The sequence below is a fragment of the Nipponia nippon genome, unplaced genomic scaffold (genome assembly GCF_047370975.1).
Source record: "Nipponia nippon isolate SJK-2023a ecotype South Korea unplaced genomic scaffold, ASM4737097v1 scaffold_12, whole genome shotgun sequence".
NCBI lineage: Eukaryota > Metazoa > Chordata > Aves > Pelecaniformes > Threskiornithidae > Nipponia > Nipponia nippon.
The window spans coordinates 23818612-23832447 of record NW_028262313.1 but is presented as its reverse complement, the minus strand read 5'-3'; the positions used below and the strand labels follow the sequence as shown (position 1 = coordinate 23832447).

The 13836-nt window shown below is 60.6% G+C and overlaps 1 protein-coding gene across 11 annotated transcripts in view; it reads left to right on the top strand.

The window, feature by feature from the left end:
• Positions 1-13746, top strand: part of STARD8 (StAR related lipid transfer domain containing 8) — an 83483-nt gene extending 69737 nt beyond the window's left edge. For all 11 annotated transcript variants that reach the window (XM_087749221.1, XM_087749220.1, XM_087749219.1 and 8 more), the window contains 12 exons: positions 654-735; positions 3739-3802; positions 4732-6098; positions 7350-7523; positions 8034-8193; positions 8536-8734; positions 8895-9105; positions 9364-9478; positions 9823-10038; positions 10473-10690; positions 10894-11070; positions 11726-13746. In XM_087749221.1, the coding sequence (XP_087605347.1) occupies positions 654-735; positions 3739-3802; positions 4732-6098; positions 7350-7523; positions 8034-8193; positions 8536-8734; positions 8895-9105; positions 9364-9478; positions 9823-10038; positions 10473-10690; positions 10894-11070; positions 11726-11843 (3101 nt within the window). In that variant the 3' untranslated portion in view covers positions 11844-13746. The remainder of the gene's footprint in view (positions 1-653; positions 736-3738; positions 3803-4731; positions 6099-7349; positions 7524-8033; positions 8194-8535; positions 8735-8894; positions 9106-9363; positions 9479-9822; positions 10039-10472; positions 10691-10893; positions 11071-11725) is intronic.
• The last annotated feature ends 90 nt before the right edge of the window (positions 13747-13836 follow it).

Here is a 13836-nt window from a genome sequence, read left to right as displayed (position 1 = left end):
GGGAAAGCGGTCTGAGGAGGGGGTGATGCGAGGGGTATCTGCTGCATGACACTGGTCCCCTCCCAGCACCTGGGCTGCCGCAAGCCCTCCTGCTCCCAGCCTGGTGGGGCTTATTTGCACCCCTCTCCTCTGCCTGGCTCATCCCTGCCACCTCTGCGCTTGGCTTGTGTTCACCGCCATGGCACCAGGACACCCCCAACCCCTCCACGCCAGTGTCTTGCTCTTGCTCTTTGGTGGCTGCCTCCTGGAGCTGTGGGCAAAAAGTGGTCCCTTGGGAGGAGCTGCTGCCGGGAGCCGGGGTCGAGTCCTGCCTGCAGCGAGCTGCCTCCCGGCTGCTCGGTGGGACCCTCCCTCTCTGTCAGTTCCCCTCCCGCAGCCGTGGCTGTCACAGGTGGCAGCTCCCTGGTGGCAATGCGATGCCCCAGCCTTCCCGGCTTCTTCCGACTCATACTCATGGCCCAGAAGCCTCCCACGCCTTTTCCCTCCGCTGCTCTCCCTCAGCTCTCCATCCTTGGCATCTCTCCTCTTCTTGCTCCTCGCAGCATCTCCCTCCTCCCACGCTTGCCGCTGGCCCTTGTGCCTGATGGAATGGCTGGCTCGGAAATGGCCGGCTTGGAAATGGCTGTTGATTTTCCTCTCGCTTTTCTCCCCAGACTCGTCGTTCCCTCTCGACATCGGTGCTGTGAAGAAGGACCACAGCTTCCTGGACCAGGACTCCCTCAAATCCTTGTGCAGGTAACGCTCTCTTGCACCCCTTCACTGCTGGAGGCAGCGGAGCCAGCGCAGACTCGCCCAGGCGAGGGCCCAGGGCAGCTGTCAGGGCTGCCTGTGGTCCCCGGGGCTGATGGGGCGGTGGGTGCTGTGGGGTGCCTGCCTTGCACCCTGGCTGTGGCTCAGAGCCCACTCGGCTGCTGTTGCTCCCTCTGCAACAAGGAGTTTGGATACGTTAAGTCTTTCGAGTCGGAAAGCATTGCTGGCTGTTGGGTGGTGCCAGGGAAACGACAGCATTTTTGGTTTGAAGATACAGGGCTCCCAGAGAACAGAAACATTTCCCAGGAATAATTCCCCTCTTCGTCTGACTTTCAGGCTGTGTTTTAATTTCAAGCTTGGGTAACTCTGGCCTGGAGAGCTTGATTAGAAATGGATTGGTCAGAGCTGAACTGTAAAACAGCAGAGGTGCAAAGAGAGACCCAGTTTTGCTGTCCCTGCTGCCCACGCTCTCCCCTTCCACCGCCGGCTGCCCTGGGTGGCTCCTCGCGGGCTGTGGTCCCCAGGGGTGGGAGCCACATCTCCCCGGGTGTTTTTTATGTTGCTTTATTTTGCAAGGATGCTTCATAATGTCTCTGAGAACGAAATGGAGTTTGGAAAACACATCTCTGCATCAGAGTGAAGGGGTCCTGCTCTGCCATGGGCATAAGGCGGATTCAGGTTAAAATGCCTGTGGATGAAATCGTGTCCATGAACAGTTTCGCTCGGTCGTCAGGCGCATGCTGCCTGCGAAAGAGAGAAAACACGCAGTGAGGGATTTGCTGAGCATTGGTGCAGTGCGAGGTCCTCCATGGAAGTTGCGCACTGCTAGTTAGCGCTTTGCGCAGGTCATTAGGAGTTGCAGGTGCTCACAGCGGCAGTTCGGGAGCTGTTGGTTCGCGCTGTGATTTGCTTTGCGCGGTGCAGTCTGTGCTGGTGGGTCCCTCCTCTTCCCTGGAGCAACCACTCTGTCGGCTGCTCTGACCAAGGATTTCTGCGTTCACAAGCACTCGCTGGCTGTGTGTGACGTTAGTCATCCCGGCGCCTGGCAACGCAGCCCCGCCGTACATTTTCCACCAGGACACACTACTCCTTGCAGCAGCAGGGCTCAAAATAGCTCTGGGAGATGCCGCTGGGTGTGTTGCTGCAGGCAGGCAGCGTGTGTTTCGGGAGGGAACTCTCCCAGTGCTGCCAGCATGAGCAAGAGCTAAGGGGGGACCAGAAGGAGGGACCCTGCCGCCCCCATCCCAGCGTCTCTCCATCTAGACGGTCTGTCCGTCCAGACGGGCTGTGTGTCACCTGGCGCTGCGGGTGACTCGGCCCTGCTTTGGTTTTTGGGCCACATCATCGTGCCCGTGCCCCCGCGCTGACTCCACGCTGAAAAATGAGCGCGGCCTCTCGCTGTCCCTCCCACGCACACTGCTGACGAACGCAACAGAGAAAGGGTGGGAAAGTGGGCTGTTAATTATTTGTTTTCCAAACAGAGAGGCTGCTGTGCTGGGCAGGAGGGGATCCCCTGCGCCGCTTCCTGGGTGCCTGGCAGGCTCCTGGTTTTCCCTCCCGGTGGTGGCAGCGAGGTGGGAGGTGATGAGAGGTCTCTGGCCATCCCGCCCTGTCTGAGCTTTTGGGTCCTTTTGCCATCGCCTGGCTGGCTGCAGGAGCTTCTGAGATTGTTCTGCTCTCATAACCTGGAGCAGGTCAGCCCTGCCCGTTTGCGGGACCAGTGCGGCTGGGTGGGCCACGCGGGGCAGGAATGTCCCCGGCCCCCCGAGCTGTCTCGAGGCTCCCTGAGGTGGCCTCTTGCAGTACTTGGCTAATAAAAAGTTCTAGAAGGACACTGGAAAATTCAGGTCTTCAAAGAAAATTAATCCCCTGGACGCGTCCTCTTCCCCCCAGGCACACGTGTGCTTCCTCTGCCAGACTTCATGCATTTAATCCTGCCGTGGGATGCACTGCAGGACCGTGCCCTTGGTTGGGGGGCTTCAGTGGGATTGCAAGGAGGGCATTAGTCAAATTTCTGGTAAAATGTCCCTGAGGTTTGTTTTTGGCTCTGCAGACTGGTATTTGTATGCTGGACCAGAAGCGCTTGTAGTAGCATTCATGAAGGTGCTAATTAAAGTGAATTAATTGGAGATGCATTCACTTGTGTAAAGGAAAAAAAAACAGGACTTGAAGCTGTAGGCTGGAGAAAGGTGAAGGGCCCGGCTGGGGGCCAGCCCTGCTTCAAGGGCGCCCGGCAGCCTTGCTGGAGGGAACGGGTCTCCCCGAGTCCGCTGGGGTTTGCCCTCGGAATAGCAGAAACGCCCCCGGCAGCCCTGGGGCCGGGCTGCTCCTCCACGGCAGCAGGGTGGGGGTCACGGCTGCTCCCCGCAGCCATCGGCGGGGCCAGCTCGCGGCCGAGGCAAACCCTCAGCATGCGGAGAGAGCCGGGACGCCTGGCAAGCGCTGCCTGAGAGGTGGCCAGCGCCAAAGTGGCCCCGGCAGCGCCGTGAGCGGTGGGAGATGGGCAGCCTTTGACACTGTGGTTGTGGGAGAGCAGACGCCGGGCACTGGGGTGGCTGCAGGCATTTAGGCACTGCCAGGGTGTCCCGGTGCCTGTGCGGAATGCCGCTCCAATGGCTACACTTGCAAAATCCCCACTGGCGCACAACCAAGGCTTGTGCCTCTCGTGCGCTCAAGCGGTTTCTCCCCTTGGCTGCGATGGCGAAGGCGCACGTGACCGGGTGCCGTGCGGGTGGTGGGGGCACGGGGCGCCTGCGGAGCTCTGCGGGCAGGGGCGCAGCTTGGGGCGCTGCGCTGCCCTGGGAGCAGGCTTGGAGCTGCCCCGGGCTCCGCGTGTCCCTCTGATCCCTGGAGCCACAGCTGCTGTGTGACAGGTGGCAGCGAACAGCAAGGACTCTAAGACAGAAACAGAATAAAAAAAGAAAAAGCAAGCACTGCGGCCCCAGCAGGGGCCAGGACCGGGGTAAAGCCTCTCTTGGTTTCTTGCAGGAGGCTGATGACCCTGAACACATGTGCCTCCATGAAGCTGGAAGTCCACTTTCAGCGTAAACAGGTAAGTCCTGGGTGTTCAAGGGCAGACGAGGGGCTGAGGGGTGCGGGGGAATGTGTACGCACTGGTGGGGCAGCAATCCTGTGTTCAGTAATAACACTGGTGTGCTCCAGGACTGCCTCTGGGCACAGCGCAGCACCCAGCGCTGCTGTTCATTTGCTTCACTGTCTCCCAGGATGGACACGGCCCTGGAGGTGCCTGGCTGAATTAGTGGGCGCCTGTGCGTGCCCTGTGCCCCTGCACCTCGCCGAGGCTCTGGCAGCAGCAGCCAAACCGCAGGAGCTGTTAGACGTGCTGGGACAGCCGTGCTGGTCCACGCAGGGCTGTGTGCCTGCAGCCTGTGCCGTCAGCCTCGGGGTCCCTGCTGAGCCGGGCTCTGTGAGCCCCGGCAGCACATCCCCAGGAGGAAGCCTGACCCCGGAGGGACGGGTGGCACCAGCCTGTGTGTCACAAACAACAATTAATACTGGCATATTAATAACAAAACCTTTTATATTTCCCCTAATGAATAATACATTTAAAATGCATGCCAGCTTGGTGTTTAGCATATGGAAATTATTACCTGGGTGTAACCTTGCTTCTTCCGACTGCCCTTATTTTGGCTTGGGAAGGAATGCTGCCCTGCATCCCTCGCTGCACTACACTGCCGTGTGTGGCCGGGGATTTGCAGGGAGGCTCTGTAGGGGTGTCCGACTGCCTGTGAGCTGCCCAGAGGTAGCCTGGAAGCAGCAGCATGGCCCCTTAAAACCACTCTGGTCCCCTTCGGCAGCAGAGGGCTCCAGGAGCGTCATTTTGCCATGCCCGAGGGCCATACTGCACTGGGGAAGGAAGGTGCCCTCCGCTGGGGTGCTTGTCCCAGGAGACCAAGGCATGGGGACATGCCAGCCCTCTGTGACTCTGATTGATCGTCCCCTGTTGTTGACCACCTGCAGAATGGAGACTCCGAGGAGGAAGACCAGTGTGCCATCAGTGACCGGTGGGCTTTTCAGAGGGACAGCAAGAGGTGGTCACGGGTGGGGTCCGTCGATGTCCTCTCCCAGGGCTCCGCGGTCCTGAGCTCCACCATGCAGCCGGCGTCCAGCCGCGAGAGCGTCCTCACGGACCTCAGCACCAACCCGGAGGCCGTGTCCCTGCACAGCAGCGGCAGCACGGGCAGCACGCTGGGCGTCAGGGCCGTGCCGCCTGACCCCCCGTCCCCCATCCACACCGCCGCTGCCATTGCTGCCTCCAGCCGCAGCTTGAGCGAGCGGTCCTTGCCAGAGCAGCCCTCGAGCCGCAGTGAGGGCTCCAAGGAGAAGCTGAAGAAACTACGGTCTCGCAGCTTCCTGAAGAGGATTGAATCCCTCCGAAGGAAGGACAAAGAGAAAGCCGGCTCAGATGAGAAGGTGGCCCCACACGGCAGCATCACGGCCACACCAGGATGGGGCTCCCTGAAGGGTAACAGGGACCTTGCAGCCACCAAGGCCAGCTCCCCTAAAAGAGGGATATCTGCCTCTTTCCATGGCAAAAAACACTTCTTCTCGGTATCGTACAGGACTAACCACTTGCTAGGCTCAGGCAGGAGCAAGGCGAACTCTGACCCGAAACACAGCGGAGTCTACCTGGAGGACTACTACACAGCCGTGACAGCCAGCGGCGACTGGGCTGCTGGAGACTGCCAGCACCGGCAGACACGCCGGGGGGATTGCTTGGTCTACATCCCCCGGGACCACAAGCCGGGCACCTTCCCCAAATCCCTTTCCATCGAGAGCTTGTGTCCCTTGGGCGGCAGCTCCCTGACCCACTGGAAATCCGGGAACGCGCCCGTCGGGCTGGTGGGAGGCGGCGGGGGCGGCAGCAGCAGCAGCGTGGAGGGCTCGTCCTCCCTGCGGGGCTTTGGCTGCCGCCGGCGGCGGGGCTCCTGCAGCTCCCTGGGCAGCCGGGTCAGCGTGTATGACAACGTGCCAGAGTTTGGCAGCAGCGAGGATTTCTGCAAGGAGGACGAGGAGGTGACCTATGAGAACCTCGACGACATACTGCAGCACATGTGGGGGCTGCAGCAGAAGGTGGAGCTCTGGTATAAAGCCATCTCCCCCGACCTGGCTGGGGAGGATGGGGGTGAGGAGGAGGAAGAGGAGGAGGAATCGGACTCGGGAGGGGAACCCTCCAATCTGCACTTCGAAGAGCGGTCCATGTCTGATGTTGGCACCTCTGCCAGCGACTTTGACAGCACGGGCAACTCTCTCAACGAGGCTGAAGAGACTGAGATGCGGGAGCGCCGGGACTCGGGGGTGGGAGCATCGCTCACCAGGCCCTGCAGGTAAGCACGGGCTGGGGCTGGGGCTGCGTCCTCTTCCCCCTGGTCGTGCCTGGGCTGCTGCTGGTGTGCGGGAAGGGCTCGGTCCTGGAGCTGCCGGCGGGCTGCCGACCAGGGGACCACCACAAGCCCGTTCCCCGTCCCCCGGGTGCTTCTGCAGCAGGGGTGCGCAGCCCGTGGATCGGGGAGCAGCACCGGAGCCGCTGCTGGTGGGGTCTGGCCGGTGCCCCGCAAGCCCCGGCGTGACGGTCGCCCTTTCCCGGGGGGCAGGAGCGGGGCGGTGCTGGGGGACCCGCGGCGAGGTGCGGGGCGGTGCGGGCAGGGCAGCGCAGCGTGGGTCGCTGGTGCGCTCTGGCGGATGCGAGCCACCACTGCCACCACTGCCAGCCCTGCTGCTGCTGCTGCTGCTGCTGCTGCTGCTGCTGTGCACAGGCTGCGACTTCTCTGCCTGCACAGACCCGGGATTAAATGTTTTTTCATTTACTAGTAACAGGTCTAAATGAAGGAGGCGCTCGCTTCCAGTGTGCTCGTGCTCCCTTGGGCTTTCCCTAAGAAAACTCCAGCTGTTGCTGAATTCTGTGAATTTTCTAGGCTGATGCTGGAGGGTGATGTGCCTCCAGGCAGGCATGGAGGGATAGAGAGGGGTGTCTTTTTGCATTAGCTGGGAATGTCCCTTCTGCCCTTCTGGGCTTGGGGATGCACCAGAGCAGCTGGGCAGGAGCCTTCCCGGAGCAGCATGGACTTGGGAAGGGTTTTAGCAGACTCCCAAGAGAGCACTGCCTCGTTGGGGTGTCTTTTCTTCTTGAGAAAGCGGGTGTTGGAGATGTCCCCTTTGCCAGGGCATTGCTCTGTGCGGTGGTCCTGCAGTCGTGTCACCCTGAGCAGCTGAGCTCTCCCCAGGTCTCCTGGCAGGGCTTTAGCCCAGCACAGCCCTTGGGTGCCGGGGCCGGTGCAGTGAGCCTGGGGTGCAAGTGGAGAGGATGCTGGTTGTTTCAGGGGAACCTGGAGGAGGGAGCAGTCCTTTGAGGCAAGGGAAAGCATCTCCTGTGCTCTCCCTGGCACCCTCTCGCACTGGGTTTGTGAGTACCCGGGGGAAGGAGCCACACTCGTGGCACTGGGGCTGGCGTTGGGGTCCCTGGGCTCAGCCCGGCTGCCACCATGCCTGCACCTTCCCCCAGAGCAGGGGGTGCTGCGGGGAGGGAAGGGCCCTTCCCCGGGGTCTCCAGCTCCGCCACTGCCGGCCTTTCCCTGCAGAAAGCTGCGCTGGCACAGTTTCCAAAACTCGCACCGGCCCAGCCTGGACTCTGCCTCCCTGGAGATCAACCGCCAGTCCTCTGCCCAGCTCAACCTGCTCCAGAAGTGCTCCCTGCTCCATCTCACAGCCATCATGGAGAAGTACTCCGTGCCCCACAAGCAAGCCTGGACGTGGTGAGCTGGTGGGGAGGGGGACCAGGACGGTGCCCGCAGGCGGGCACGGGCTGCGTCTCTGCACTGTGCTGGGCGCTGCCTCCCAGCCCAGGGCCCGCAGCCTGGGGCAGCTTCAGTGTGTGAGGGTGGTGGAGAGGGAGGGGAAAAAGCTGACACAAAAGCTGGCTTTGCTCTGCATGGCTGCGGGCATCCTTGCAAGCATGAGCTGGGGGCTGACTCCTGGGCTTCTGGCATCATCTGCATCCAGGAGGGCTGCAGGCATTTGTGGGGCATTAAAAATGCTGCAATAACGTAAGAGGGTGGGACAGTGGTTTCCTATTGTAGCCAAGTATTAAAGCATTTTGGCTTAATAGAAGGTGTTGCAGCTCCTGCTTGAAAGCTGCCTTGCTTATATTCAAAACACGGCAGAAGCGCGTGTATGTGTGTGTCACCTGGGGTCCTGCTCCCCTCTGCGAGGTGGTGCTGAGGGAGCCGTTCGTTGCAGTGACGTCTGTCTGTCCTACCCCACAGGACTGTGCCCAAGTTCATGAAGCGAAGTAAAGTCCCCGACTACAGGGACAAGATGGTCTTCGGTGTGCCGCCCATCATCAACGTGCAGCGGATGGGGCAGCCCCTGCCGCAGAGCATCCAGCAGGCGATGCGCTACATCCGCAGCCAGTGCCTGGACCAGGTGATGCCGTGACCGCCGGCTGTGGCTGTGGGGCGGCTCTGAGCCTGCTGCTATGCAGCAGCGCTGTGATTTGGGGAAAAAAGCTGGCTTGCAGGGGTGCTTTTTGCTCAGCTCTTGTGGCACTTGGCCATGGTGAAGCGGGAGGGCGAGACTGTCTGTGGGCACCCCTACACCCACCGGTGTCTCCTTGGCCATCCCTCACTCAGGCTTCTCCTCTGGGTTGCAGGGGGGTGAGGCCTTTGGGGAAGGAGTTTCCTCGCCTTTCCCATGGGAGTCCACCTGGGCGCCTGCCAGGTCGGTGCCCGCTCTGCGCTCGAGCACCAACCTGCTCTTCCCCGGCAGGTTGGCATTTTCCGAAAGTCAGGGGTGAAGTCCCGGATTCAGGCGCTCCGGCACATGAACGAAACCAGCCCCGACAACGTCAACTACGACGGGCAGTCGGCATATGACGTGGCTGACCTGCTGAAGCAGTATTTCCGCGACTTACCAGAGCCCATTTTCACCAGCAAGCTGACGGACACCTTCCTGCAGATCTACCAGTGTAAGTGCTGGGCTGGGGCCAGTCGCCCCTGGGCTGCGGATGAAAGTTGGGGTCTCCCAGGGAGGAGGCATCTCTCCATTCATTTGGGCAGAGGTGATGGAGATGGGTGGTGGCCCGTGGGACAGACCTGCTGACCACCAGCTTCGCCCTGTGCCTGCAGTCGTGTCGAAGGAGCAGCGGCTGCAGGCGGTGCAGGCAGCCATTATCCTCATGCCGGACGAGAACCGGGAGGTGCTGCAGACCCTGCTCTACTTCCTGAGCGACATCGCCTCTGCGGAGGAGAACCAGATGACTGCTGGGAACCTGGCTGTGTGCCTGGCCCCCTCCATCTTCCACCTCAACGCATCCAAGAAGGAAAGCACCTCGCCAAGGTAAGGGTTGGACTAGCTCTGGCCTTCCCACCCTTCCTGCAGGCCCCGTCTCCCCATCGCCCCTTCCCTGTCCATCCTGGGAGGAGGCCACCGAGCCGGGGCAAGGCATGGGGGGAATGCACATGCTCTCACGCGGCCTCCCGTTGCTCTGCTTTGCAGTGTGGGGGTCCCCCACTCTGCAATGCAAAGCAGAGCAACGGGGGGGCTAGAGGTGGGTGGGATGCCCACCCGGTCCCAGCAATACCTGCTCCCCTGCAGGGTGATACATAAGCGAGGCACCGTGGGGAAGCCTGACCAGAAGGACCTCAACGAGAACATGGCTGCGACACAGGGGCTCTCCCACATGATCACTGACTGCAAGAAGCTCTTCCAGGTGGGTGGCTGTGGTGTGTCCAGCCCAGCGTTGCCCTCCCAGGTGCTGCTAGCAGCAGATACGACCTCGCCGGTGTGGTGCTGGTCCTGCGGAGTCAGCGTGAGGTGAGATAAGGGCACCCATCCTCCGGTGGGGCAGCTGCCGCCAGTTGGTCAGCACCGGGAGCGAAGCCCAGCTGCATCTCGTGGTAGTACAGGTCACAAGCTGCAGGACGTATGTCTAGGGAGGCTGTGTCCATCCTCCCCACTCCTTGGTGGGATGAAGAGTTACAGTTTTCTGACTGCCCAGGACTGGTCACAAAGTCAGTATAGGTTTCTGAAGATCTATGTGCTCTTGGCTTGTAGGTCTCCCATGACATCTTGCATCAGCTGAGCAGCTCGTATAGGGCAGCAGATGCTTACCCCCATCCCCTGGCTGACTTCGTGTGTCAGGGGGAGAGCAAGGATTTACACTCCTACTTGGAGCAGAGCATTCAAAACCTGCTGAAAGAGTTGTCGGAGAAATTCAAGGGGTGGCTGAGCACCCCAGGGCCTGTGAACACTGAGGTCTCCTGCAAAAAGGTAAATGCTACTGCGTGGAGGGGGGCTTGGGGTCTCACAGGAAAATGTGTACGGGGTGACCGCTGGGAGCCAGGGGTCCTGTGGGCACCTGCCAACCGGCTAACAACCCCTTGGTGCTTGTTCGCTTTGGTGAGGAGGGATCAGCAACCCCTTCCCTGGCCAGGGGAGGGGCTGAGAGTTGGACAGCTCTGGGGTGGAGGGTGCTCTGCACCCAGCAGTCCTGGCAGAGAACCCGCTGCGTTGTTGTTAGCAGAGGAGCTGGCTGCCTGTGCCCATCCCCTCCCATCCCATCTCATCCCATCCGATCCCCTCACTAGCCAGCAGGTGCCAGGTGCTGCTCCATGGTGGTGGGAGCCATCAGTGAAGCTACTCAGGTGTTAGCGCTTTGGGGGTTCCATGGGACAGCCTGCCTGACCTTTCCCTCGGCCCGTCAGGTTGGGGACGGGCACCCTCTGCGCTTGTGGAAGGTCTCGACGGAGGTTGAGGCCCCTCCTGCCGCGGTGCTGCACCGGGTGCTTCGGGAGCGTCACCTCTGGGATGAGGACCTGCTGCAGAGCAAAGTGGTGGAGGCCCTGGACAAGAACATGGAGGTCTACCACTATGTCACGGACAGCATGGCACCCCATCCGCGCAGGGACTTCGTGGTGCTCCGGTGAGGGCAGGGAAAGACCTGAGAGGGAGGGTTTGGTCTTGGTTTGGTGGATTCCATCTGGCCCCAGCCTGGGGTGCTCCTCCCTGGGCTGTCCAGGCTTCCCCACCTCCCCACTCCCAGTGCAGACCCCGAGGTCTGGGCAGGGGCTGCCCACGGGTGGGCATGCAGGGATGGGAGCCGAGCGGAGCCCCTCTGTCCCGCAGGCATTGGCGCACGGACCTGCCGCGGGGAGCCTGCCTGCTCATCTCCATCTCGGTAGAGCACGACAAGCTGCCGGTGGAGGGAGGTGTCAAAGCCGTGGTGCTGACGTCCCAGTACCTCATCGAGCCCAGCACCATGGGCTGCTCCAGAGTGACCCACATCTGCAGAGCTGACCTCAGGTAACGGGGGCCCTTGGTGCTGCTGCATCAGCGGCTGCATCAGCCGCCGGGGAGGCTGGTGGCGCAGCAGTGGTGGGGTGCAGGAGCTGCTCATCCCGCTGCTTGCCTGGCCTGGCGGCACGGGCAGGGCTGCAGCTCACGCAGCATGGTGCCTGCCTGGCCGGAGGGAAGGGCGTGCCGGTCTGGGGCCAGGTTTTAGCTGACAGATAGTTACTGGGAAAGGAGCCACCAGCTTGGTCTTGCAGTTCCTCCGGTGGCGCTGAGTGCGGCAGCAAGTCCCTTAAAGCTTCTGCAGAAAACACGTGGTCCCCCGTGGGTCTGAAGCATGGCATTGGTGCTTTCCTCTGTGGCGAGCCGTGCTGGGTTGTAGTGGTGTAAGGATGGGCTGATACAAGGGCAGTCTGGTTGTCATTCTGGGCTGGTGCAAGCCCAGTTGGGTCACAGATATTCCCCCATTTTGCCACATGTCTGTGGTGGGGAGCAGGGGGGCACATTCCCTTTTCTGTCATGTAGTGCTCGTTCAGCATCGCATAGCCCATCGCAGCTGGAGCTACGCTGAGTGCCTGTCCCAGAGCAAGAAGTGCCGTGCTGCTCCTTGATGCTGCCAGGGTCTTTTCTGCCCGCTCACCCTCCTCCTGCCTGTTCCCTTCTCCAGGGGCCGGTCTCCCGAGTGGTACAACAAGGTCTTTGGCCACCTCTGTGCCATGGAGCTGGCGAGGATCCGAGACTCTTTCCCAGCCCTGAGTCCCAACGGCCCCGAGACGAAGATCTGAGGTGCCAGGAAGATGCTCTGTCCTGTCTGGCGTGGACTTGCCGGTGGATGTGGGCTGGGGCTCTCGGAGGGAAGCACGGTGCAGGCAGCTGGCCGTGGAGGGGGAGGCAGAGTCTGGCGTGCTCGCAGGCACATATTTATAAGAATCCTTTTACCCTGGGCTGGGTATTCCCTGTCCCACCGTCCCTGCTGCTGCTTCAGCCACCCCTTGCTCAAGCGTGCTGCGCAGCAGGTTGTCCGCAGAGGTGAAGCTGTGCTGCCCATCGTCTCCGTAGGAGGGGTTGGTGAGCAGAGGGAAGGAGAGGGGCTGTGGGGTGAACCCCAGGAAGGCAGCCTGCGGGCAGGATGGGGAAGCAGCTGGCCCAGGCTGGGCTGGGTCCCCCCATGTGAGCCGGGAGCGGCCGCAGGGGTGAAGGTGTGCGGAGCGAAGCGGGAGGGCACGGAGGCACGGGAGAAGCGAGTGGGGAGGACGGTGCCGCATCCGTAGGTCGTAGCGCTGTGTCAGGAAGTGAGGGGTGGGCAGCGAGGGGCGGATCGTGTGTGCGGTGTCACCCCGTGGGGACAGCCAGGGAGTCGCTGTGAGAACCTGTTTGGTAGTGGAGGAGGCTGCTGTTCTGGGAGAAGGGGGGCTACATCTAGGTACGTTTCAAGTGCCAGCCCTTGTCGAGTGGCAGAAGGAACATACTGCCATTTCCTTTGGTGCTGAATTTCATAGGAGAAGAAGAAAATCCCTCTAGTCCTGTGCCTTGCTCGTGCTTGGCTCAAGGCCCTCTCATGTGCACTAGGTTTCAGTGGGGGCTGGATGGACAATGTTCCAAGGCAAGCCCGTCCCTTGAAACCAGCCTGCCCATCATTTGGAGGGGGCAGGACATGTCTAGAGCCCCAGAGCAGCTGCCCTTGTAGTTGGCTACAAGCCGGGAAGGGGCAATGCCCCACTGGGCCGGTTATGAGGAGGCACTGTGGGAGGGAGGGACGTGGCCAGTGCTGCAGCTCCCAATTCCTTGCTGCTGTTGGGGTTCACGTCACACTGCCCCGGAGAGAGGAGGAGGGCAGAGCAGCCTCGCCAGCAGCGGCTGCACCGCAGCAGAGCTCTGGGCTGAAAGCTTTGGCCAAGGCAGGGTTGTGCTCATTCCAACTCACTGCACAGCATCTGCGTCCTTTAAGCAAGCAAAGCATGGTAGGCCAAGCTGGGCCAAGTGCGTGCCAGCTGCTTGGGCCAGGCTCAGTCCCGTCCTGGTCTCTGCAGTAAGGCAGGGTGGCGGGGAGGTGGAGTTGTCCTGGATTTGCCGCTTTTTGGGCAGCTACAGGTGGCAGAGCCCATGCCCCTCCTGGGTGCAGAGCTGCCTCCCTGATGCTACTCCCTGCAGAGACGTCCATTCCCCTTCCCATCCCTCCGCAGAGAACCTGCCTGCCGTAGCTAGCAGCACCCGGGACACGACCTGGTTTCTCCGTTCAGGCAGGGACCTAAGTTACCAGACATCGTTCCAACTGGAAGGCAACATGACCCACGCATGGGGCAATTCCCAGTGTCAGTTTTGCCATAACACAGCTTATCTGTCTCTCTTTTGGTGAAAAAAACCAAGCAACCTGGCCTGTATTCTGTGTTTTTATATATATATTTTATATATATATAAAAATATAACTAACATTTGGGGGAGTGATTTTTCTCCTAATATTTTTTTTAAAACGTTTCTTTTTTCCTATCTATAAATACTTGTACAGTTGGAATATTAATATATAACTCCGGCGGTAGAGCTCAGCGCCAGGTGATGTTCACTTAAAAGACATGTATTTTGTATTTAAGGGACTTTCATTTTTTTTTTATCATATGCAATGGCAACAGATGGTTTGACTTGGATCGGGGCCGCTCTTCCCATCCATGTATTAATAAAATACTAACTATATCTGCTGGCTGGTGAGGAAACCTTCATGCTTAGCAATTCTCCAGCACAGGAGCATCCCAGAGCTGCGCCACGTGCTGCGGAGGCGGAGGC